Here is a 25,258-nt window from a genome sequence, read left to right as displayed (position 1 = left end):
GAGATTTCTGATTCCTGTGAAAACACTGCACTCCCCACAGTTCCCGCAGTAATGTGGAGGTTACGGCTGAAGTGGCAGCCCCCCCCCCCCCCCTCTCCGCAGGGCGTAGGGAGTCGGGGGTGTACGGGACGGAAGTGTCAATCAAACTGTCGCTCCCCTGAAGCGTCACGGTTGTTGGTCTGATTGCGGTTGCCTGGAGCGACGCCCGATTCTAAACGAAGGTTCTAATTATAACGAGGTGCTGACGGCGCTGCTGTGTGCTGGGATGCCCTTTTCAGTGCGGCCTTCTCGACCTGTCCGTCAAACAAGAGAGAGGGAGAGGGAGAGGGAGAGGGAGGTGGGGAGTGAGAGAGGGGGGGAAATGGGAAGCGATGGAGATGGGGAAAGAGAGATTTTGAGATGGAGAGATGGAGAGAGCGAGAAATGGGAAGAGAGAGATGGAGAGATACAGTAGATGGAGAGACAGGTGGAGAGATTGAGAGAGGAAAAAAGTAGTGGAAATGTGAGGAGGGAGAAAAGTGGTGGGGGGGAGAGGAAGAAATGGAGAGTGGAAGAGAGAAGGAGGGATGGGGAAGAGAGGGAGAGGGAGAGGGAGAGGGAGGGGGAGAGGAAGAGGGGCGGAGGCAGAGGGGGAAAGGCAGAGGGGGAAAGCGCCCGGCCCAAATGTAACCTGGTTTGTGTGTGGTTCTCTCTGGTCCCCTAGACTGCTGCAGAAGCGATACGGTTCTGACGGGTGAGTTCACCTCCGGTCCAGGATCCCCGCCGCACGTCTGCGCCGCGCTGCGCTTGTGTTCTGTGTCCTGTGTCTGCGCAGCCCTGCTCCTGTCTGCGCAGCCCTGCTCCTGTCTGCGCAGCTCTGGCCTGTCTGCGCAGCCCTGCTCCTGTCTGCGCAGCTCTGTGCTGTAGTCGCGCCCCCAGTGCCTATGGCTGTTCCATAGATCCGCCATCTTGCTCGCCGCTAACCGCTATCTGCGGCATACGCCACTCACAGGGAGGGGGGGGGGGGGACTCAAAGCAGGACTAACTAACTCCAGCATCAAACTGTTGCTCCCAATAACAGCGCAGTCCGTTCCGTTATTAATATCCCGGGCAGGTAAGCGTTTGAGAAAAGTATCATCTCACAACAGAAACCACTCCACCCAGGGGCTGGTTTTAAGAAGCTCGGTTTGTGTAGTGTTACTCCACAGAGATGGCCTGCATTCAGAGGTAAGTTGACCTGGCATAAAAAAGAAAACCCAAAAACAAAATGGCTGCTTCAGAAGTCTGTCAAGATGACGCTGTTGCTGCCTAGCTTGCGTGACCCGTTTCTTGCTCTTTTGTGAGTGGCTGAAACGTAACCCAGTGGCTGCTGTGATCTAATTTCCTTTTCTGTCTGATATTAAAATATCAACAAGCTGTGTTTGATGCGTTTTTGTGCATATTTGCTCTTGGCTGAAACAAATATATATATATATATTTTTTTTTTTTTGCCTGCATTGTCATTTACTTGTGTTTGTTTGCATTTGATGTGCAGTGTTTTCAGTTGCAAGCTTCTGGTTCCTTGGCTTCAAAGTCATGGCATGTGTCTTCTGTTGGATTTCATGCAGTCATGCAATGCCATCATGCAATAATAATATTAATAATGTGTTATTTAGCTGATACCTTTATCCGATGAGACTTACAGTTGATTAGACTAAGCGGAAGACAATCCTCCCCTGGAGCAATGCGGGGTTAAGGGCCTTTGCTCAAGGGCCCGACGGCTGTGCGGATCTTATTGTGGGACTGAACCCCTTTTCCAACATTGTCAGCTGTGCATCAGCGATTTTGGAACAGCAGAACAGCAGAGGGCTGTAGTTCTGCACTAGTACAGTAGAGCTCTCTAGATGGCAGTAAGTGCTCTCAGTTTGAGGAAAGACATCAACAGCTGCTGAGGTGGCTTTTAAACTGAAGCATTCAACCAAAGGAAAACGGGCAGGCATTTTCAGGTCAATGTCTGAGGACCAGAAATTGGCGCAGTTGTTAACACTGTTGCCGCGCAAGAAGAAGGTCCTGGGTTCGATTCCCGGCCAGCCTGATCTAGGCCCGACCTCTGCCCGGAGTGTACTTGTTTGCGCGGGTTTTCCTCCGGTTTCCTCCCACACACGCAAAGACACGCAGGACAGGTTAGGTGTGGTCCGCCCTGGCCTCTGAACCGGAGTCGGTCCCCAGGCGCTGCACTGCGGCTGCCCTCTGCTCCATCCCGGGATGAGTCACGTGTCATGTGCATGTGTGTGGCCTTGTTTAACGCGCTCCGTCTGCTTTTAAACAGGAGCAAGTCCATGAGCGACATTCCCATGGACCCGGAGGTCTTGAAGCAGGTGCGTTACGAGGAGCTGCAGAAGATTCGGGAGAAGTCCAAGGAGAACGAGGACCAGTGGCAGGATGTGAGTGTGGCTGCCATGGCAACCGTCTGGAAAGGGGGGGGGGGGGGGGGGGTCAACAGACCTGGGTCAAATATGTAATTGTTTTGGATTCAAATACTTTTCTATGCTTTGCTGAGCTTGTCTGGTGTATTGGAACAGTGCAAGCTCCATCTTCTGGTCTCCTTGGTTGGCTCAGTTGCACCGGGCACGATCAATCGAGCATAGCTGGCTTAAAGTTGGCTGGAGAACTGCTCTGTGTAAAACCCGGAACACGGACCGCAGTGAATGGATTTATTCCGTGGCAGCTATCCAGCTATCCAGCATCCAGCTATCCAGCTAGCTCAGCAATCTTGCTTCATGAAATGCCTCCAGGTCGTCCTTATCCCAGTAAATTTCACCAATCTGTCTTGCCGTGCCATGTAATGGTACTTTTCACCAAGTAGTCTGAGTTGCCAAAATGCTCTTTGAACGGTAAGGTCTAGATAAGGTCACAGTCTAGACCCCACCAATCGCTGCCGTCGTCCTGTTCCGTCTCCTTCCCCCCGCGTGGCTCAGCTCACCCCCCCTCTCCCCCCCTCCCTCCCCAGGACCTGAGCAAGTGGAAGAATCGACGGCGCAGCGTGAACTCCAGCATCGTGAAGAAGAAGGAGGAGCGCGAGCAGATCGAGCAGGTCACCAGCAGGGCCGGCAGCCCCCGCAGATCCAGGACCTACAAGGAGATGCAGGAGGACAGGTGTGTGTGTGTGTGTGTGTGTGTGTGTGTGTGTGTGTGTGTGTGTGTGTGTGTGTGTGTGTGTGTGTGTGTGTGTGTGTGTGTGTGTGTGTGTGTGTGTGTGTGTGTGTGTGTGTGTGTGTGCAGGAGGAAAGGTGTGTGTGTGTGTGTGTGTGTGTGTGCGCAGGAGGACAGGTGTGTGTGTGTGTGTGCAGGAGGACAGGTGTGTGTGTGTGTGTGTGTGTGTGCAGGAGGACAGGTGTGTGTGTGTGTGCGTGTGCAGGAGGACACAGGTGTGTGTGCGGGAGGAAAGGTGTGTGTGTGTGTGTGTGTGTGTGTGTGTGCAGGAGGACAGGTGTGTGTGTGTGTGTGTGTGTGTGTGTGCAGGAGGACAGGTGTGTGTGTGTGAGAGTGAGTGTGTGTGTGTATGTCCGTATGATTTACTGCCTATTGCCTCCGTGAATAAATCACACACCCACACCCCTAACACACACACACACACACACACCCAACACCCCTTCCTCTCCCCTGTGTGCAGAGAAAGCAGAGGCCTCTCCTCTCCCACACAAACACACGTACACGTACACACACACGCACTCACACGCGCACACACACTCACGCGCACACACACTCACACGCACACACACTCACACGCACACACACACACGCACACCCCTAACACCCCTCTCTCCCCTATGTGCAGAGAGAGCAGAGGCCTCCTCTCCCACACAAACACACGCACACACACACGCACACCCCTAACACCCCTCTCTCCCCTGTGTGCAGAGAGAGCAGAGGCCTCTCCTCTCCCACACACACACACACACTCACAATCTCACACACACACACACACACACTCACACGCACACCCCTAACACCCCTCTCTCCCCTGTGTGCAGAGAGAGCAGAGGCCTCTCCTCTCCCACACACAGCCGGCGCTCCCTCTCCTCCAGTCAGGACATCCCACCAGAGCCTGCCCCCCGACGGCCCCTGGACCGCAGCCGCACCGCGGACAGCCTGTACCCGTCCCGCAGCAGGGCTCCCCCCAGCCCGGAGCCTGAGCGCACTCCCGCCCCGAGACCCGCGCGGTCTCCGTCTCCCGCCAAACCCGCCGCCGCCCGGGCCAGTCCGGTCAGAGCCCCGGAGCCGGAGGAGAGCGACGACACTCCCGAAACCTGGACCGACCCCACGCCCATCCTCGCCCCCGCCCCTGCTCCCGCCCCCGCCGTAAACTCCACCAAACCCACCAGCTTCACTTCCGCGATACCTGATCCCGATCCCGCCGTGTCCGCCAACCTCATCTCCCTCGCGGCCGCCAAGACCGAGGAGAGCCGGACCCCGCCCGCTGCCAAAGCCCCCAACACCCGGTTCCCCTTCCTCAGCCGACCGGCGGACGAGCCGGCTGCCGGCTCCTTCTACAAGCGCGCCTCCGCGGAGATAAAGCCGGTGGTGGCCCCGGTCTCCGTGTCGGCCTCGCTCCCCCGGAGCTACCAGAAGCCCGCCGGCTCGCGCCTGTCCTCCGTAGTCACGCCCCGGCCCTTCGGCACCCAGGCCACGCGCATCGCCTCGCTTCCCCGGGCGTTTGCGGTGAGTCACCGTCCTCTTAATCTCAGGAGGGCCGGTGTGTGTGCAGGATTAGGGCAGGGATGGGTAACTCCAGTCCTGGAGGTGCGGTGTGTGTGTGCGGGATTAGAGCGGGGATGGGTAACTCCAGTCCTGGAGGTGCGGTGTGTGTGCAGGATTATAGCGGGGATGGGTAACTCCAGTCCTGGAGGTGCGGTGTGTGTATGCAGGATTAGAGCGGGGATGGGTAACTCCAGTCCTGGAGGGCCGGTGTGTGTGCGGGATTAGAGCAGGGATGGGTAACTCCAGTCCTGGAGGGCCGGTGTGTATGCAGGATTAGAGCGGGGATGGGTAACTCCAGTCCTGGAGGGCCGGTGTGTGTGCAGGATTATAGCGGGGATGGGTAACTCCAGTCCTGGAGGGGCCGGTGTATATGCAGGTTTAGAGCAGGGATGGGTAACTCCAGTCCTGGAGGGCCGGTGTGTATGCAGGATTAGAGCAGGGATGGGTAACTCCAGTCCTGGAGGTGCGGTGTGTATGCAAGATTAGAGCAGGGATGGGTAACTCCAGGCCTGGAGGGATAAGCCACATGCACCATGACTGGTTCACTTGTAAATTAGACCGCCAAAAAATGCTGCAAGACATGAACATTTATCAGCTGCTGTTTATATCACGGCATGTGGCAAAAACATTACAGGTCATGTCAATGATTGGGCCGATTAAATAATTCAGAGCAGAAGTCTGAAATGGTCCGAAATCCAGAAACTGATACGGCCCTGCTTGCCCATCCCTGTCTTAAACCCTAGTGTCCTCTCAGGACGTGTGTGTGTGTGTGTGTGTGTGTGTTTGTGTGTGTGTGTAAAGTTGAAAAAGGTTCCCTCGAAAATTATGACCACTGGGAGGGAAAGACGGACAACTATCCGTGTCTCTGTCCCTCTCAGACGGATGATTATCTGTGTCTCTGTCCTCCTCAGACGGACGACTCGCACAAGCGCTTAAACGGAGAGACGGCCTCACAGAAACCCACCGCCCCGAGCCGCTACAGCCAGTTCATGACCGAGGAGGAGGCTCGCGCCCCGCCCAGCGAGGAGGAGGAGGACGACGACGACGATGAGGAAGAGGAGGAGGAGGAAGAGGAAGAGGCACAGCCGGGCAAAGCCCCTGCACCCGTGTGCAGCACTGACGGCCCAAAGCCCAAACCAGAGTCGGCCCTCGACAGCGCTCCTAAAGACGATGATGCGCAGGTGAGTGTGAGATGGCCCTGGATGGGCTGTACGATCGTCACCGCCAATTATCACGTGACGGCCGGTTACATTAACTACATTAATGGCATCTGACTGACACTCTTATCCAGAGCGACGTACAGTTGATTAGCCTAAGCAGGAGATAATCCTCCCCTGGAGCAATGCAGGGTTAAGGGCCTTGCTCAAGGGCCCAACGGCTGTGCAGATCTTATTGTGGCTACACCGGGGATCGAACCACCGACCTTGCGGGTCCCAGTCATTTACCTTAACCACTACATGGAGAGAACCACACTACAAATAAATCAAATTAATAACAGAGGTTGGGACTGTTCCAATGAACCGCTTTCCAATACTCTGTATGTATGGATAACAGAAGGACATTTTCAGGAAGACATGCACGCCTCCACGTACACATTCTTCTTAAACTTTTAACGGCAAGTTGGGCGACAGTGAAATCACTGTGCCGTTGCGTCAACACAAGCTGTCGATAGACTCCAGAAAGCAATTAACACCAGGAAATGAGAAAGTACAGAGGAATGTTTGTGACACAGGAATTCAGAGGCTCTGCAGGAGGTGGGGTGGTGCTCATAGCCCCTCTTCCCTTTGCAGGAGGTGTTCTGCGACATGAGGATCAGCCTGAACCAAAAACCCAACAGCGGGAGAGACTTCGGCTTCCAGACCGACTGGGACTCCACCGGGGCCTTCATCAAGTCCATTCAGGAAGGTAAGAGCGGGCGGACATTACGCCGTTATCTCACAGGCTACGACGTCAGGATGCCCTCTCACGCCGTGCTGTCATCTGACAAACCGATCGGACGACGGCACAGTCCTGATTGGTCAACTGGAATCGAAACACAGAATCTGCTCTCATACCTGGTTAATTGAAGGCTGTGGTGCCTGAATTTCTTTGACATGTCATGAATGGTGTCTCACACCTCGAGAGAAAACCTTATTCCTATCTGTGAGGGTGTCGTGACTCTTTGTGGCGTGACTGTGGGCGCGTTGTGATGCTCTAGGCGTGTCATGACTCTCTCTGGACGTGTTGTGACTCTCTCTGGGCGAGTCATGACTCTCTCTCTAGGCGTGTCATGACTCTCTCTGGACGTGTTGTGACTCTCTCTGGGCGAGTCATGACTCTCTCTCTGGGCGTGTCATGACTCTCTCTGGCCGTGTCGTGACTCTCTCTGGCCGTGTCGTGACTCTCTCTGGCCGTGTCGTGACTCTCTCTGGGCGAGTCATGACTCTCTCTCTGGGCGTGTCATGACTCTCTCTGGCCGTGTCGTGACTCTCTCTGGCCGTGTCGTGACTCTCTCTGGGCGAGTCATGACTCTCTCTCTGGGCGTGTCATGACTCTCTCTGGCCGTGTCGTGACTCTCTCTGGGCGAGTCATGACTCTCTCTCTGGCTGTGTCTTGACTCTCTCTGGGCGTGTCATGACTCTCTGGCTGTGTCGTGACTCTCTGGGCGTGTTCCTGCAGGGAGCCCGGCGGAGCTGTGCCAGCTGCAGGCGGGGGACGCGGTGTTGGCGGTGAGCGGGCAGAAGGTGTCGGACATGAGCTACGCGGAGTGGAAGGCCAGCCTGGAGGCCGCGCTGCAGAAGGGCTGCCTCATCATGGACATCCGCCGCCACGGCCGGAACAGTGAGTCAGCTGACCTCGCCCACGGCAACGCCCACGGCAACGCTCTGTCGCGCCGCGCTCCCAGTGCGCGCTCTCAGGCTGAGTCCGAAACGCCTCACCACCGCCTAGACCACGTTCACAGAACATTGAGCCGACTTAACGACTTTCTCATCCAGCGTCGGTCTGTATTCGGGAGCACATCGTGTGCTGATTTTAAGTTTGCAGCCTGTTTCGGACGCAGCCTCAGACCAATGCACTGTGGCTCCGCACTTCCGACGAAACGGCCACTAGAGGGAGCACTGCTCTAACCTGCAGTGAAACGCAGAGGGCCCCCCCGATTCCAAACCCCCTGCTCACACACTGAGCATTCAAACAGCCAAACACTCTGAAACCGTGTACGTGCCTACTATTAAGTATACAGTCACATACACGTGTGTGTGTGTGTGTGTGTGTGTGTGTGTGTGTGTTTATATACTTGTATGTGACATGTATACTCAATAGCAGGCAAGTAAGCTGTTCTGATCGATTCTGTGCAGTGACCATGTTTTACATTTGGCTTGTGCACTTTAAGTTGGGGTTTCCTCTGAGTTTAACTTCACGGTTGACCGTTGCGGTGCATTTCGGACTCTTGCTCAGTGAACCAATTGTGAAAGTCTAAAGGCTTTCACCGTGGTGCATATCCCTCTGATGACCCTTTCACTGTACTGGTTTCCATTGGCTGGTGAGTGTTTGCTCAAACCTGTTGTATTAACATGTCTTCCTAACCTGTGAGTCGTGGGAGCTTAACGTAGATTTTCTGGTATATTCATAGTCGGCCATTTTAGTTTTAGCGGTGTCGAGATATCTTTTGTCTGCAACTGTTCTTTTCCAACAAAGACCTTCATCTCTGCCACACTAGATGTCCACACTAGATGACAGCTTTGGCTGTCCACCGGTCCACTAAAAAAATGAATCACTGTTAATTCGAGAAACGTTGACCAAAATGATGTCAAATGAGACCGCGTACTCCTTGTGGCATCGCAGTGTCGGGTGGTCCTGTTGGAAAAGTTAGCGTTGTGCGCCCAGGTGTAGCTGGCCAGGTGTAGCGCCCAGGTGTAGCGTGCATGTTGGGGGAAGGTGGTCTGTGTTGCCCTCGCTCTAATCTATTAACCGCTGTAGCTGCAGCTTCTGGCCTCTCCGTCGCTGTGCGCCTTAGTTACCGCTGGTTGCCAACGCCGTCGCTTAAACTGCCGTTTCTTTATGCCGTCGCCCCGCCCCCCCGCATCGTTCAGCCTGGGACCAAGACCAACCTTCCCTCCCGTACAAAAGCCATAAGACCATCAATCTGACCTCTATGGATCCAACGCTTGTAGGTTCGCCCGACAAGTGCATCAACACCTGCCGCGAGTTCGCCCGCCAGCCCTCCGCGGAGTTCAACGCGAAAACGCCGCAGGAGTCCCGCGAACAGCCCGTCAACGTGAGTATCCCGACGCGGGCGCTCCGACAGACACCGCTGACGTCGGTCAGGGTGATGTGACGATGATGTTGCACTTACCGTTTGGTTAATTAACTTTTTCTTTTTGTCTGGAGTGGACGCTGTTGATCGTTCTTTCCAAAGATCTGAAAGTCCGGTTGATCCTCTGCACATTGTGTGTACTGTAATGTACAGTACAGTTTTCAAGAAGAAGATTAAATTGTGAGAACAACGTCATAGCCATTTCAGTTGCATCGATGTGCTATTGTACAGCTTACTTTGAGGTTTTTTTTTTTTAAGTCCTGAACTTTGGAAGGCAAGGCATGTGTATAATACTGATGTGTAGGAATGTTGTGTGGTGTATGGTGTAAAATAGCAGTGTATGGGGTTGGTGTGTAACCGTGGGCGTTGTATAATCCTGGACTAACGGAACCTGACCGACTCCCTGCTTACCTTGCAGGACGTGGCATCTAAAGACATGAATGGCGGTTTCCGTGACGACCCTGTGATCATGCGGAACAAAGGTAATGGAACTTTGTGGAGTTCAGTGTTCCAATCCGCCCGCAGTCACCTGGATGAGGAATATAAAGGAGGCTTTTCCCAGACCTGTGGAACTAGGAATCCCACATGGAGTTAGGAATTGTCTGCTTGGTTGCTGTTTGTGATTCAGTGCCAGCTTCACGCTGTGATTTCTGATCGGCACTAATGATCTGAGATATCTCGGAAAAATAAGTAACGGATGTGTAATTGTTTTGCATTGTTTTTGTAATCTGGAATGCCGAACAATGAATGCCGGCGGATGAGAATGTTCCTCAGATGAGAATGTTCCTGAGGTCAAACGCTCCGTGTCGGAGTTCCTCACCTGCCCTGTGCCTGTTGTCTCATGTCTTCGTCTCCTGTGTAGGCTCTGAGCCCATTTCTTTGAAAAACTTAAAAAGGAGATCAGAGTTTTTTGAGCAGCAAGGTAAAAACACTGAGACGTGTGGGTGCAGGAGTGTGCTGGTGACGGCGAGCTTTGGTGCTGCCTCCTGCCTCTGAATCTCTGCTGCTGGGCTCTGGATCTCCCGTCTGTGCCCTGTAACCTAGCAACATAACCCCCCCCCCCCCATTCTCCCCTCAGGGTCCTCCGGGTTAGCGCCTGGTTCGCTCGTCTTCCTCTGTGGTAATTTGGGGCACGCGTGCAGTGCTTCACTGTGACCCGAAATAGCGCCACACCATCCTAAAGTAGCACCTGACACGCGTATAACAAGGTTCTCACTGCGTCCTGTGAGTGACAGAGCTTATCCCTAAAGCAGGGTTTCCCAGGGAGGGCTGTATCTAATCTCTAAAGCTGTCTTCGTCTCGTATTTCAGGTTTTATCACCAATTTGATTGGTCCTGTTACACTGAGAGGGGTCTTGCTGCCTTTGGGGAAATACAATTTTCTAATGCATTATTATAATGTCTCACAAAGGATTTCTCTATTAACAGGAGGTAATGAAATGCCCTGAGTTATGCCCAGTAGTTCCTACTTTCCGTCCTGGAGACCCACTGCCTATGGCGATTCATTTATGTAAAAATAGTTCAGTTTCATTGACCAGGTGTCCACCTTGTCAACAGATGGGACCCTGGTGATTTCGCCTGACCAACATTACCTGTTGAAATATGTAGCTGGTTTCATCAGGAATAGTTCTGCCTGTAGGTTCTGGATCAGTGGCATAGTTGGCATAGTTCTGCATGTAGGGTGACAGTGGCAATGCAAACTCACTGGCTAACAGGAAGAAACCAGTAGAATCCTCACTCAGACGCGTTGTAAAGTGGTTATAGGGGCACAGATTATTTTGTTAACAAGCAAGCATAGATACCACATGTATACCACAATTCCCAACTGGACGCGCCGTGTCAGAAACCCTAGTATCGCACTGAAGAATAGCCTGTGACACTTTACTATACGGTTACATGAATTGGCATTAAATAATGTTCAGTAGCTGTTAAATAAATTAAATAACTGCTGAGAAGTTAACCTGTACAGCTTTTGTTTGCAGCATATATTTGTACGATACGCTGTATCCGTTCTCAATTCACGTGAACTACATTAGTTAACGCCAATTCGTGAACCTTATTTTAAAGTGTGACTCAACAGTTTTCTCCTTTCTGTCATATTATACCCCTTGCCCCCCCACCCCCCCTACTCCCCCACCTCCATTTGCTCTGACTTGGAACTCACCTGGGGGGGGCTGCAGTATTTCGGCATGGTGTGCAGTGGGGGGGGGGGGGGGGGGGTTTGGGGGCGTGTTGCTCTTCCTGCATACTAATACATACCAGGCTTCTGCATGATCTGTGTGCGTTTGGTGACCAGTGCTGCTTTCATCTGTTCATAAAGTTTATATTTCCTTTTTTCAGCATTTTTAACGCCCTGTCTGCTTGTTGCCATGACGCACTTCTGCTTGTCGTTTTTTTTTCTTCCTGCCTGTGTGCCTTGAGTGCTTGCAATCAGACCTGGGTTCAAATGGCAATCGTTTTTGGATTCAAATACTTTCTGTGCTCTATTGATCTTGCCTTTTGGGATTGTTTGTCATTTGTTCCAAATACACCAGGCATGCTTGGTCAAATGCAGACAATTAGTTGAATTCAAAAACTTTTTGAACCCAGGTCCGGTTTGCAGTGTCATCATTGTCAGAGTTTCGTATTTGAAAGTTTTGCAGTCTGATCACATCATGAAATGCTCAGTGCTACCGGGCCTGCTGGGAGTTGGTGTCTTTTCACCTAAACTACAACCCCCAGGCCCTGCGGTTCCCCAGGACCTGGGGGATGGACGGCTGCTGTAGAATCAGTCGATATGAAATGAATTAGACTCCATCTGAACAGTGCCAGAGCTGCAGGACTTGACGACCTTTATATAAGGACAATGTGCTGAGTATCTTTGACAATGCAGTAATTATCTTTGTCTCCCGTTCCTCTGCCTCGTTGTTCTAGGGGGAGCTGAATCTGCCCTATCAGATGTAAGTAGAATTTTCCAAATGATCTAAATTAATGTATTGTAATGTAAATGTTTGACATCTTTATCGATTTATATCTTCGTAAATGTTTCAAACTGATATCCTCCTATTAAGTGCCCTCCACAAAGGCCTCTCTTGATTAATGAATTCGAAATTAATTGTCATATTTACTCATATTGGTGTGACCTCCAGGGTGACTACAAATTAAATGAGAAATCAGCTCTAAAAATCTACTGTTGCTGTACTGTTTAGGAAACAGTGGCCCGTATCACAAAGCAGGATTACTGTGTTAGCTGGATACCTGCAAAACTTGGAACTGATCATTTTGATACAGACTGTGATCCCGGTTTTAGTCAACGCGGTTATCCCGCTAACTCTGTAATCCTGCTTTGCGATGCGGGCCCCAGGTTGTTAGTGGATAGCTGTTGTTCTCCGTGAGCGAAACTCCTGGATTGGCTGCACGCTGAACACTTTCCGTGTTCATAATTTTAATTTGATACGGCTTGTTAAAAAGGCACACAAAGGAACGCGTTAATCAGACTAAGATCAGCATTGGCCTCACCAGAACACTGCTCAACCACGTTTGTTTACTTCTCATGTCCATATCCATGGCAACATGGCCGCCAGCCAAACCACTCCGTTATGAAGCAGAGCGCTGCTCATCAGAAGTTTTAATATGAAATTAACTGGATATTGTTTTTTTAATACTGTTCTGGGCAGCTGGACACTGCTTTTGAATTAGTATGGCAGAACACTGAGTGAACACTACTCCCCCCCCCCCCCCAGTGAATATTGAAGATTCACTACGCAAGTAATTAATTTTGGCAGTGCATTGCCAGGAAACCGAAATTAAGGGGCTCGATAATGTGGAACAGTGTGTAATTTAGTTGAGAGGTCCCAGGTGTGTGGCTGTTAAGACGGCAGTTTTGCAGAAATATTTTTTATGATATTCCAGTCACATCTCAGGCTTGTTAGAGAGCACAGAGGACCTCCTTTGCTTGGTACCAGAACCAGAACCAGAACTCTGAGGAGACATTTTGTTGGGCCCATCAGACCTTGTCTGACCCTTTCTTGAAACTTGAAAATGGTTATAGGCCCCTGCTGCATATCACTTGTGTAAGAGCAAAACCGTTTCATATGAAAACACTTCGCGCTTGCGCACTCTGATATTTAAAAGTAAGTGACATCTTAATCTGCTTTCACATGACAAGAATCAAACGCTGCTGCCAAGGAAGGCAGTGACTATGCATGGGAAGATCCACAGCAGTGTAATAGCCTGACGCTGTTTTGAATGTTATGATTATGCGAAAGCCACCTTACTGAAAAGGCGGGGCCTGTTCACACTGTAGAGAAGGACCTGCGGGTTTGAATCCCGGAGAACTTGTGGTGCTGTGCCTCATTCTTCATGAGCCCCTGCTTGCTGTGTAACCCAGCAACCCGTCTCTTAGTTACAGGTGCCCCCCGTCAGCACCTCCTCCAACCGCTGGTCCTGGGACCTGGATGAGGAGCGCAGGAGGCAGGAGAAGTGGCAGAAGGATCAGGAGCGCCAACTGCAGGTAAGGGCGGCAGGTGCAGCCTCTGTCCCCAAACTCCCCAAACCGAGCCTCTCTCCCCAAACTCCCCAAACCCAGCCTCTGTCCCCAAACTCCCCAAACCCAGCCTCTCTTCCTACGTTTGACTACACCGAAAAGAGTGCGTTTCAGCGACTGTCTTTAGCGCTGTGAATGACAGGGGCCGCCTATAGCCTTGTGCTTCACTGGGACCTGGATTGCTGGTGTTCCAAAACCCAGTGTAGCCACCGTAATATCAGTGCAGCCGTTGGGCCCTTGAGCAAGGCCCTTAACCCCGCATTGCTCCAGAGGGGATTGGCCCCTGCTTAGTCAGCTAAGTGCAGTGTAATGACGCGCTCTTCTGCCCGAGCTCCTGTGGAACACGGTGCTCTCTGTGCTGATCTTTCTGCCTCGGGCCCGCGCCGGCTTAATCATTCTAATTATTTCACTCGTTAATTGCGGCCGCTGCCAGCCGGGCTGACCTGAGAGCAGGACGGCGGAGGCCTCTGTCAGCAGGAGAGAAGCTCTGAAGACTCTGTGATCGCTGTGGCGCAGGGAAAGCCGCGTAGGCGCTGTAACGGTCTTTCAAGGTCGGGATTTATTGCTCTTCACAAAAGAGCTTAGATGCTAAAATGGAAATCTGATGGTCGATAATCTTAGCCCTCACGTCTCCCCCGCGTCTCCCCCGCGTCTCCCTGCGTTACCCACGCGTCTCTCTGCTCTCCCTGTGCGCAGGAGAAATACAGGAAGGACCAGGAGAAGCTGGATGAGGAATGGCGTCTGGCACAGGAGGAGGCCATGAAGCCCGTAAAACAGGAGGCAGTGGTAAGGCTCTCCCTCCCAGGACCCCCCCTCCCAGACATCCACACCTCCCTGCCAGGAACCCACATGCCCCCCAAAAAATATTCAGACCCCCTTTTCTATTTTTTTTTTACATTTTATTTAACAGAGATTTGATTTCATTAATGTCATTTTCATACCACGTCTTTCTGTGTCTGCACTTGTTTCTGATTCCAGTCACGGTCGTTTCCCAGACGTTACGTTATTATTTTATTATTGAATATTTTTATTTATTTATTTTTTATCCTGTTTCAGACTCCATTGGGCAGCCTCGCTCTAATTAAACTCGTAAATTGCAGCTGAGCTGATATGCCGTGGCATTCGCCTTTGCTCTCTGTGTCACCTGTGAAGTGCCAGAGCTACCGTGTCCTTATTAGCTGCACAATTACCTCAATCATTTACCCAGTTTGAACCCATTTTGTGAACAATGAATTGCAGCAGAAAGTTGTACTTTAGCAGGGACATTCAGTATTTCAGGAAGAACGTGTGTGAATGCCTGCAGATGTGTTTTGGTCTAGTCAATGCAGAGGAGTTGTTTAATGCTAACATCAGTGAATGTGCGCACACCTGCTTGATCTTGAAGTGTTCAGCTCTGCAGTTAAAGTAGGAAAGGATATGGGAATGCCGAAACTATTGGGATGGGAATGTTGGGAAAATGTCACCACCTTCCCTATGTTCCGCAGGAGACGGAAACCAGGAATCTCAGTCCTTACCCTGCAGGGGACGAACCCTCCCACCGGGAGGAAGAGGAGGAGGAGGAGGAGGAGGAGGAAGAAGAGGAGGAGGAGGAGGAAGATGAGGAGGAGGAGCTGAATGAGAGGAAGAGGAAGGAGACAGAGGAACAGCTCCAGCGTGAGGAAGAGGAACGACTGAGGAGAGAGGAAGAGCTGCGGTTGGAGAGGAAGAGGGAGGAGGAAGAGGAGGAGAGACGCAGGGTCGAGGAAGAGGAGGAGAAACGACGGGAGGAGGAGCTGAAGGAGAGGAGGAGGAGGGAGTTTGAGGAACAGTTCCGGCGTGAGGAGGAGGAGCGTCTCAGGAGGGAGGAACAGCTGAAGCTCCAGAGGAAGAGGGAGGAAGAGGAGGAGAGACGCAGGGTCGAGGAAGAGGAGGAGAGGAGGAGGTGCCAGAGGGCTGAGGAGGAGCGTCGCCGTGCGGAGGCGCGCAGGGAGCAGGAGAGGATCCAGGAGCAGTGGTAAGGGAGGAATCCTGTGTTTACCCCATGGCTAATGGGGCCTGCAGTCTGGGCCCTTAAAGGTTTGATTAAGTACTCTATCGCCCCCTATTGGCCACTTCCAACCAAGTGTGTTCTGCTAGTACATGCTTGCCAGTGGCACAAGTGTACCAAATGTCAAGATGATTCAATCTCATTAAAGCTGTCTAATGAGTGCTAACATCTGATTGGCTGATGGCAGTGATCATGTACAGTCTGTCTGGACCTTAACCAAGACGCTGCATACAAACTGTCAAGTTATTTGGTCATTTGGTTCATGGGTTATGGGCATTTTCCCTGAAATAGTGCCACCTATTGGTCAAGCTGAACAAAAGCATGCGCTGAGGCAACCATTTACATGAAGTCTAATTTTACAGAGTAACTCTTCACACTTTAACTGGCAGTTCAGACAGGCAATTGAGCTTCTTTTCATATCGATATGTATGTGCAGAAATAGCTATATTTTGATCAAAAAAAAGCTATGTCTATTTTAAAAATATTTAAAATGTTAATGTGATGAATAGACTTGATTGGGTGTCGTCAGTCAGATGGCTTAGTGTTTATACATTTTAAGCTATTGCATTTGCAGATTTATGTAGACAGTCCCAGTTCAATCGGAGTAGATGAGCAGAGACTGTGCATAAGTGTTTCTGTTCTGTGTGCAGCTGAAAATCCTTCACGGCAGAGGAAATGCAGTGTAAACTTTCGGGTGTGCTCCTTGTCAGAGGCTTCCGCTCGCTGTACACACTAACCTTCACCGGCAGCACTAATCCCCTGGCGGCTGGGCGTGCTGATTTCTCCCCTGGCTAACCGTCTGTCTCCGTCTGTCCGTCCGTCTGTCTGTCTGTGTGGCGTCCTTCCTGCTAACATTTGCCTGCTGGGACCTTCTGCTTCCTGCTGCGCAGGGCGGGGGTAGAGTCCTATGGGTTTGCCAGAATTTATCCAGAGATCTCTCACTCTGACAGGTCAGTTCTGCGGGGGGGTCGGGGTGGGGAGGGTTCACGGGGGGGGGGGGGGGGGGCTCAAAACCTGCATGCTCAAGGGACAGTGTTTTCAGCCCTGGGGGGGGGCTTGCTCCAGGACACTGGTGCCCAAACCCCTCCTCCGGTCCCCTCAGACGGACCCTGGTGTTTGATGCATTCCACCTGTAGCACACCTGACGCAGTTAATTAAATGTCCCATATTGTTGGAAAACTACATTTCCCTTGCTTGTGTGGCTTATTAAGGGATTGTAGGTTCTATAAAAACGCGGTGGATGTATCAAAAAGTTACGGTCCCCCAAAAAAATCCACCCAAACTGTACAATCTAAGCGATCCGTTTGGACTTCCGTAACTTTATGATGTCACAACTATTCGGCCGTTTGCATATGTCCGACTTTGGCATGGCCCACTATGTAGCCGGAACCAATCCAATCGCTCCGCACAGACGGCGTTCAGTTCGTTGTGGAGCTAGCTGGCCAATCAGAACAAAGGTTCATTGATATCAATGAGCCTTAAAGTCACAGTCACTAAAACGGCCTGTTCTTGGTAAAGCTCATGAGGGGTGCTGGATAATGGACATGTAAAACTGGATGGAGATTGTTTTTTGGTAATTAAAGCCACACAAATGGATAATGAAATAAAACACTGGAAAGGTGTACAGTATGGGACCTTTAAGGGCTCAGGTGTGTTTGAGGTGGATCTGGCTTGGGGGGGGGGGGGGGTACCTGAGGAGAGGTGTGAGAACCCCTGTGTGGGACAGGGTGGCACCCCTCATCTTTCATGCAGAATGATGGCTCTCCCAACGTCAAACAATCTATCGGGCCTCCAGTGCAGTGAAAACCCCAAATCCTTTGTTGGTCTTCAGATGAGGGTTGTCCATCTCTGTCCTAGTAGTTATTTTCCTCAAATCTGTGAAAGCTCTTGATTGGGAGGAGTGCTTCACCCATCCTCTTGCTTAGGGAAATGGACCTGGACCTAGATTCTGACTGAACCGATCCCCTAATCTTTTCTTTGTGTGATTTACAGGGCCAAATCTAAATCCACTCCCGAGCTGGATGAAGTTCCCAAAGACGATGTCAGAGGTTTGTTTTTGTTTTTTTTGCAGTATTAATGGCTCATTACAGACACCAAGTCGTAAAAGCAACTCCACTGAGAAATGGCTTTGTTACGCCTTACCATAAAGTGTTACTATTGCTATTCCTGGAAAGCCACTTGGTGTTGGTCATGCCTTGGACAGAGTCATTGATCAGGGCCTGTTTAGATTCATGGGCCCTTATGTTACCTGGATGAGCTATGAAGAAAAAAGTGGTGTTGTATAATACATCCTTCAAGTACTTTGAAGATCTTGTTTATTTTATTTACTTTGACAATCCCTTACCTCGTTGTGATGAGGTTTCAGTTGGGTGTTTCCATAGTGATGAGGTTTCAGTTGGGTGTTTCCATAGTGATGAGGTTTCAGTTGGGTTTTTCCATAGTGATGAGGTTTCAGTTGGGTGTTCCCATAGTGATGAGGTTTCAGTTGGGTGTTCCCATAGTGATGAGGTTTCAGTTGGGTGTTCCCATAGTGATGAGGTTTCAGTTGGGTGTTTCCATAGTGATGAGGTTTCAGTTGGGTGTTTCCATAGTGATGAGGTTTCAGTTGGGTGTTTCCATAGGGATGAGGTTTCAGTTGGGTGTTCCCATAGTGATGGTTGTTTTTAGTTAGATGTTTCCATAGTGATGAGGTTTCAGTTGGGTGTTCCCATAGTGATGGTTGTTTTTAGTTGGGTGTTTCCATAGGGATGGTTGTTTTTAGTTAGGTGTTTCCATAGTGATGAGGTTTCAGTTGGGTGTTCCCATAGTGATACGTTTTTAGTTCGGTGTTCCCATAGTGATGGTTGTTTTTAGTTCGGTGTTTCCATTGTGATGAGGTTTCAGTTGGGTGTTCCCATAGTGATAGTTGTTTTTAGTGGGATGCTCTTTACCTTATGGTTTTTAATTGAGTGTTTTCAGTTGAGTGTTCCTGACCCATAGTGATCTTTTATTAGTTGGGTGTTGCCATAGTGATGTTAGTTGAGTGTTCCCAGTTAATCCTATGGAGTCTTGAGGGTGACAGGGTTGTGTGCGGAAGCAGTGATATGATGGGGTGGGGGTGGGGTCCACTGGGCAGTGGTGCTAACAAGCGCAGGTATGAGTACAGGATCCGTGCGCAGGTATGAGTACAGGATCCGTGCGCAGGTATGAGTACAGGATCCGTGCGCAGGTGTGAGTACAGGATCCGTGCGCAGGTATGAGTACAGGATCCGTGCGCAGGTATGAGTACAGGATCCGTGCGCAGGTATGAGTACAGGATCCGTACGCAGGTGTGAGTACAGGATCCATGCGCAGGTGTGAGCACAGGATCCATGCGCAGGTGTGAGCACAGGTGTGAGCGCGCTCCTGTGTGGCTGTGCCCAGGTGTATCCGGCAGGCAGGGCGGCATGGCCCAGTGGCTGCTGCAGGAGGAGCTCCGCAGGAAGAGGAGCGTTAAAGAGCAGAAGATGCAGGCCGTCTCCGAGCTGGAGGCAGAGAGGAGGAATATCCTCAACGCCATGAAATACAGAAACCCAGAGCGAGGTGGGCCTGGCCTCTGACCCCTGACCCCTCCAGCCAATCAGCCTCTCAGGCTCTCAGGCCAAAGCCAATCAACCCCCATCCACCAATCCTGAACTGCCAATCGTAGTGAACGGAGTGGGGCGATCCTGGATATACCCTTCAATCAAATTCCTCTGATTCGCTTAATTGCTGCTTGACTAAAATTAGTCAATATTAGTATTAGTGCTTCGCTTAGAAATGAAATGTACTAATTGTGTCTGATTAGCATGATCCGATCACATTCCTTGTGTGTCTAATTAGTGTGATTATTGTGATAGCTGTCTGTCAGCTGACTGAAGGATAGCTACCGATGGCTGTCCGTGCTGTGATTGGCCGCAGTGGCGTGACGCTGTGCTGTGACTGGCTGCAGTGCTATGATGCTGTGTTATGACGTGTGCTCTGATTGATGATAGCGGTGTCGTGACGCTGTGCTGCGATTGGCCGCAGTGGTGTGTGCGGTGCATGGCGCTGTGCTGTGATTGGCCGCAGTGGCGTGACGCTGTGCTCTGATTGGCCGCAGTGGTGAACAGCGGCGTGGGCGAGGCCTCGTGGAGCCGGGACTCTGTGAAGAGGGCGGGGCAGCCGCTGTCGCAGGCAGAGAGCGAGAGGCAGCTCATCCTGCAGGAGATGAAGAAGAAGACTGCCCTGCTGACGGACAACAGCTGGATCCGCCAACGCAGTGCCAGCGCCAACAAGGATCCCAGCAACCCCGCTGCCATGAGGAGGTCTGTGTGTGTCTGTGTGTGTCTGTGTGTGTCTGTGTGTCTGTCTGTGTGTCTGTATGTCTGTCTGCCTGTGTGTCTGCCTGTGTGTCTGCCTGTGTGTCTGCCTGTGTGTCTGCCTGTGTGCTGTCTGTGTGTCGTCTGTGTGTCTGTTTCTGTGTGTGTCTGTGCCTGACCCATCTGTCTGACCATCTGTATCACAGTCTGTCTATTTATCCGTCTGTCTGTATCTCTGTCTGCCAGACCTTCTGTCTGTCTGCCTGCCTGCCTGTGTGTGTGTTTCTGTCTGGTTTGTGTCGGTCGCTCGCCCCAACTAACCCTTCTCCTCCTCCTGTCCGTGTGCAGGGGGGAGTCCCTGGATAACCTGGACTCCTGGTCGGTCGGCCCCACCTCGTACACCGGCCTCGTCCCTCCCCGCAGCTACACGCGTTCCTCCACCCTGCCCAACTCCTCTTCCTCCTCTTCCGCCTCCGCCCTGCCCACCTCTTCATCCCTGAGGCAGAGCCCCTGGACCCAGAACTCCCAGAACCCCCCCACCGCCCCCAACCGGAACCCTCCCTCCGCCCTGAACCAGGACCCCACCTCCGAACCCAACTCCTCCTCTCTCCAGCGCAACAGGTACGGACCGATGATACACGCGTGTACGTAGTTATGGATTTAATTAGCGTGGTTGCCCTTGGAAACGCTATACATTTGTGTACCTCCAATAAAGAGACCTGGCTCTATTCATATCCCCCTCTGCGCTGTTGGGTCTGGTTTCACCCTCCTGGTGCTCTCCACCTCTACCCTTCTCCCAGTGTGTGGCCTTGGTTCTGTCTCTGTCTGTCCCACTCCCTGTCTTTCTCGCTCATTCTCTCCCTGTCTCTCCATCACTGTCTCTCTGTCTGTCCCTCTCTCCATCTCCCTCCCCTTTCCTCTGGGTGAGAGGCACCTATAGCAGCTCTATCTGACCCTCACTGTAGCCCTGCTCTCTGTGGCCCCTCTGTGGCCCCTCTGTGGCCCCTCTGTGGCCCCTCTGTAGCCCCTCTGTAGCCCCTCTGTGGCCCCTCTGTGGCCCCTCTGTGGCCCCTCTGTGGCCCCTCTGTGGCCCCTCTGTGACCCATCACTGACCCCTTTCTGCTCTGTGCTCCAGGTCCGTCAGCGGGAAGAAGATGTGCACCTTCTGCTCCAACCCTCTGGGGAAAGGAGCCGCCATGATCATAGAGTCCCTGGGGCTGTGCTACCATCTGGGCTGCTTCAAGGTGAGAATGCACAAAATGGCCCCCGAGACCCGGCCTTCTCTTCCGCTGCTGCCCCTGACCCTAACCCGCTCTCTGGGACAGGGTCAGGGGCACGGCAAGCCCTACGAAACCATCAACCCCTGAGTCCTGTCTTCCCTGTACCCGCTGCCCACCTGCCTTTCAACACCACCTTTAATAGTCTTTATAGCCAGAAGTGGTTTCCACCTGACATTAGATTACATTTCATGTTCAGTTGACCCTCACCTGAGGGACAGGTTTGGGGAGGTGGGGGGGGGGAGACTCGTCGTAACTCACTGTCCGTAACTCTTCCCGCAGTGCATCGGCTGTAAGTCGGACCTGGGGGGGTCGCAGGTCGGAGCCGAGGTCAGGATACGGAACCGACAGCTGTACTGCAACTCCTGCTACATCCGCTGCCAAAGTGAGCCACCCGGCGCCCCTCCCGCAATATCGCAGCCCATCACCGCCCAGACGTCTAAAACCCGACAAACCCGCGCGTTTCTGCCGGCTATGCTATTCTCTGTCAGCTCATTTCACCTCCCTGATTGGATTTGTCATCTGAAAATTCACATTGATTAAGTAGTCCCATTTACGTGTCTTATAATGACTTGTAATTTTGCTGATGTTTATGCTTATTATTGCGTTTTGTGATTAACCGCAAGGGCAGTTGACCGTAATAAAGAAAACATGCTGAGGCTGAGGCTCATGGGATCGCCGTGGTTTTAATGCCGTTTCTCTACCAATCAGGCGGACCGACCGCCACCATGTGACCCGCGGAACGAGGAAGAAGCCAAACGCTAACCGCCATCTCCGCCAACGTCGCCGGTGTGCCTTCCAGAAATGGATACTCTGTGTAATGAAGGTTCTACAACTCTGCAGGTCCTGATTTGTATTTTCTCCACTGTCCATTCAATAGGGTGACATTCAATAGGGTTTATATAAAAATGTTTATATGAGAATATTGCAATTTTTTTTCTGTACAGAATTTAAGGGATGTGCCTTGATCCGTTTGCCAAGGATGTTTTATTAGAAGTGATGCACACATATCTATTTTTCTTGTTGAGAAATATTTTCTGGGGACTTCCAGCTGGTATGACAGATTTCAGAGTAGCACTGTTAGATTGTTCATATTAAAGTATTTGAATGCTATTTTATCATTTCCTTTTCCCTGAGGCCTCTAATGTCAATCTTTTTTCCTGATAAAGCTTGTTTGTCTTCTAATATATTTCTTTGTTATAGTCTAACGGAAAAAAAGTGCCTTTCTGTGATGGTGAAAGTTAATTATGATGATATACGTTAAAATATATATTTAAAGCTGATATGAATGGTTAGAAAGCACTTATTTCTTTTTCATCGAGGTAATTAATTTGATGTATTTTGGGAGCAAAAAAGTTTTTTTTTTTGCGAAGGAACTTGTTTATGCCACGGAAAGAGAAGGCGACATCTTGTATGGAACTGAAGCAAATTGGGCTTTGTTTGTTAATGTTTTTGTAAATAAAAATTATCAAATCTGCATGTCTTTGAAGTATCTGGGGTGTGTTTTAGTTAGAATTGATAAAATCTATAAAATGTGAAGAGGCTTTTGGTGTGGACAGTAGTGAAATAAGTGGATATATATAAATATGGTAACCTTTTATAGTAAGTGCAATGGTTTTGTACACTCTGAAAAAGATGTGTTAATATGAACACACTTTTTGTGCCACTACTTTTGTGTTATTTTAAACACTTTCCGCGCCAGAGTTATCAATGTATGTGTTACAAAGTGTATGTGCTTTAAAAGCAACACAAAATCTGTTATCCTTAACCTGACATGGAGGTGGTTAAAGTGACACATTATGTGTTTTTACACATCTGAGTATACAGTGCAGCTGAATAAATAAAATTGATTTCAATGTGTGGGGAATCAAATATGCCACAGACACTGGACATATCCAAAGTGATGAATGTGTGGATCTTCTATGAATGTGTGGAGCAGATTCATTTCATAGCGTTCAGTCAGAATTATAAACATAAACATCTGTTTTTATAGTGTCAGTACTTGTCTCCTTGATTGTAGCAGTCTTGGGTTGCATATGCCATAGGAAATGGGTTTTCAACCAAAAATTACATTCTGTCATTTTTGAAGAATTGGGTAATATACACACATTATCTAGCAGCAAAGCTTAACTGTAGAAACTACTGCATTGTTTTTTTATTTCTTTGGACCACAAATCCAAGAATGCAGTACGCCTGCCATTATAAAACCAGCAGGTCATCACAGACTCCTCTCAATATCATATCTAAAGTAATCTTCAACTGCCTGCCAACCGAAATCATACACTAAAAGCGAAATATAATCAAAAACTCCATAATATGAACTATCACTTCAAGCTCGATATCTATCCATCCATCCATCCATTATCTTAACTCGCTTATCCTGAATAGGGTCACAGGGGGGCTGGAGCCTATCTCTACACCCTGGACAGGTCGCCAGTCCATCGCAGGGCACACCCACCATTCGCTCACACACTCATACCTATGGGCAATTTACTCTCCAATCAGCCTAACCTGCATGTCTTTGGACTGTTGGAGGAAACCGGAGTACCCAGAGGAAACCCACACAAACCACGGGGGGAACATGCAAACTCCACACAGAGAGGCCCCGGCCGACGGGGATTCGAACCCAGGACCTCCTTGCTGTGAGGCGGCAGTGCTACCCACTGCACCAAGCTCGATATTCAGAATCAGTATTGTCCTGCTTTCAATTTTTAAAGATCCTGTTACTTGTCATGGCAGGAAGTGGACACCCTATTCTAATGAAAGTCTGACAGAGGCATGACACGCAACAACTTTGTCAAGAAGAGAAACCGTTTGGACGTGATTTTTTTAATATAGAAATAATTGAGCCATATTCAAGAGATGCATGTGCTTTTTGAAAGCTTTTTGAAGAGCCGCCTGGTAAGATCACCCATAATCCAACCCACCATTCCCATCTGACTATGACAGTAAATTTGAAGGAGGAAATCTGCACAACTCTTAACCTATTTTTTTTCCCCCAAAGGTCTATGCTTTTAACTTGTCGTAAGGAGCGTGATTGGATTATCTTTAATGTGAACAGATACTGCTCTGGCAACACTGTTTTACAGGAGATGTGCAAACACTATGATTAAGTTTGTCAGCATATTCTAGGATAAAGACTGGGCTTAGTCAAAGCTCCATGCGCCAAATCTACTATAATTTGTAGGACACTATTTATTCTGGAAATTGCCATGTGGAACCTCAACACTTGTGACTGAATTATGTCGGACGACTTCCATGCGCCAGCAATCCTGCGGAATGTTGATAATAAATTTTAATTTTTAAACATTTAATATTTCATTTTTTTGAAAGTGGGTTTCTGTTGATCAAGGTGGAGAAGACAGCTGGAACACGCGTGACATTTATCCCGACTCACACACGATCGCGGCTCCACTTCGTTTAGGACACCGAGATGATGGACCTTTTCTCTTTTCCTGTTTGCCGTACAAATGCATTCTTGGGATGAACCACAGACCTTCAGCTGGGCACAATTTTTACATGCTTATGTTTGAATACAGTAAAACTTGTCAAAGATGGCTACCCTGGGGAGTAATGGAAAGAAAATGGCCATCAGGTGCAGCATGTGACCGCCACGGCAGATTTCACTGTGTATGAACAACACTCATTTCCTCAAAATCCATTCTCCGTAGCTTCCAGCTTTTGTAATCGCATACATTTTTTGACGAGAGATAGCGGCTTACAAGCTGCCGATAGCCTTGGCTGTTGGTGTTAGAAGCTTTCAGGACAAAGGCGATAACAAGTACACCGAGTCTAGCGACTGATTGCAGGCAATTGTCTTTATTCGGTTTTACTTTTTTTTTTACATTATAAAACTTTCTTTTTTTAAAAGACACTTTACAAACACAAAGAGTTATCAATCTTCAAAAACGAAAAGGAAACAAAAGAAAACAAAATTTCAAAAAGGTATCTTGCCCGGGTGTCTCTTTTGAGGCCTCTAAGAGCCTGTGTCCCTTCTAGGCAATTGCAGGCAATTGGTGGATGAGGAATAATTCATGATTCTTTGTTTATATAGCAGATACCGATATCATACCGCAACACAAACTAAAACCGAGGCGGATGTCCGAGGGCCGCCCTCTAT

At 50.1% G+C, this 25,258-nt stretch overlaps 1 protein-coding gene across 1 annotated transcript in view; it reads left to right on the top strand.

Annotated features, from left to right (window-relative positions):
- The window catches only part of lmo7a (LIM domain 7a), a 73,404-nt gene extending 50,789 nt beyond the window's left edge, over positions 1-22,615 (top strand). The window contains exons 14-35 of the mRNA XM_061227242.1: positions 702-733; positions 2,288-2,402; positions 2,969-3,114; positions 3,993-4,680; positions 5,631-5,900; positions 6,510-6,624; positions 7,378-7,539; positions 8,790-8,974; positions 9,432-9,495; positions 9,876-9,935; positions 11,926-11,951; positions 13,397-13,504; positions 14,234-14,323; positions 15,022-15,530; positions 16,454-16,513; positions 17,556-17,611; positions 18,966-19,124; positions 19,663-19,867; positions 20,210-20,482; positions 20,997-21,105; positions 21,421-21,523; positions 21,850-22,615. Of these exons, the coding sequence (XP_061083226.1) occupies positions 702-733; positions 2,288-2,402; positions 2,969-3,114; positions 3,993-4,680; positions 5,631-5,900; positions 6,510-6,624; positions 7,378-7,539; positions 8,790-8,974; positions 9,432-9,495; positions 9,876-9,935; positions 11,926-11,951; positions 13,397-13,504; positions 14,234-14,323; positions 15,022-15,530; positions 16,454-16,513; positions 17,556-17,611; positions 18,966-19,124; positions 19,663-19,867; positions 20,210-20,482; positions 20,997-21,105; positions 21,421-21,523; positions 21,850-21,872 (3,558 nt within the window). The 3' untranslated portion in view covers positions 21,873-22,615. The remainder of the gene's footprint in view (positions 1-701; positions 734-2,287; positions 2,403-2,968; positions 3,115-3,992; positions 4,681-5,630; positions 5,901-6,509; positions 6,625-7,377; positions 7,540-8,789; positions 8,975-9,431; positions 9,496-9,875; positions 9,936-11,925; positions 11,952-13,396; positions 13,505-14,233; positions 14,324-15,021; positions 15,531-16,453; positions 16,514-17,555; positions 17,612-18,965; positions 19,125-19,662; positions 19,868-20,209; positions 20,483-20,996; positions 21,106-21,420; positions 21,524-21,849) is intronic.
- Positions 22,616-25,258: the final 2,643 nt, after the last annotated feature.

The sequence above is a fragment of the Conger conger genome, chromosome 17 (assembly GCF_963514075.1).
Source record: "Conger conger chromosome 17, fConCon1.1, whole genome shotgun sequence".
In the NCBI taxonomy this organism is placed as follows: domain Eukaryota; kingdom Metazoa; phylum Chordata; class Actinopteri; order Anguilliformes; family Congridae; genus Conger; species Conger conger.
Note: the sequence above shows the minus strand (reverse complement) of the source record. Positions and strands in the feature narration are given on the sequence as shown.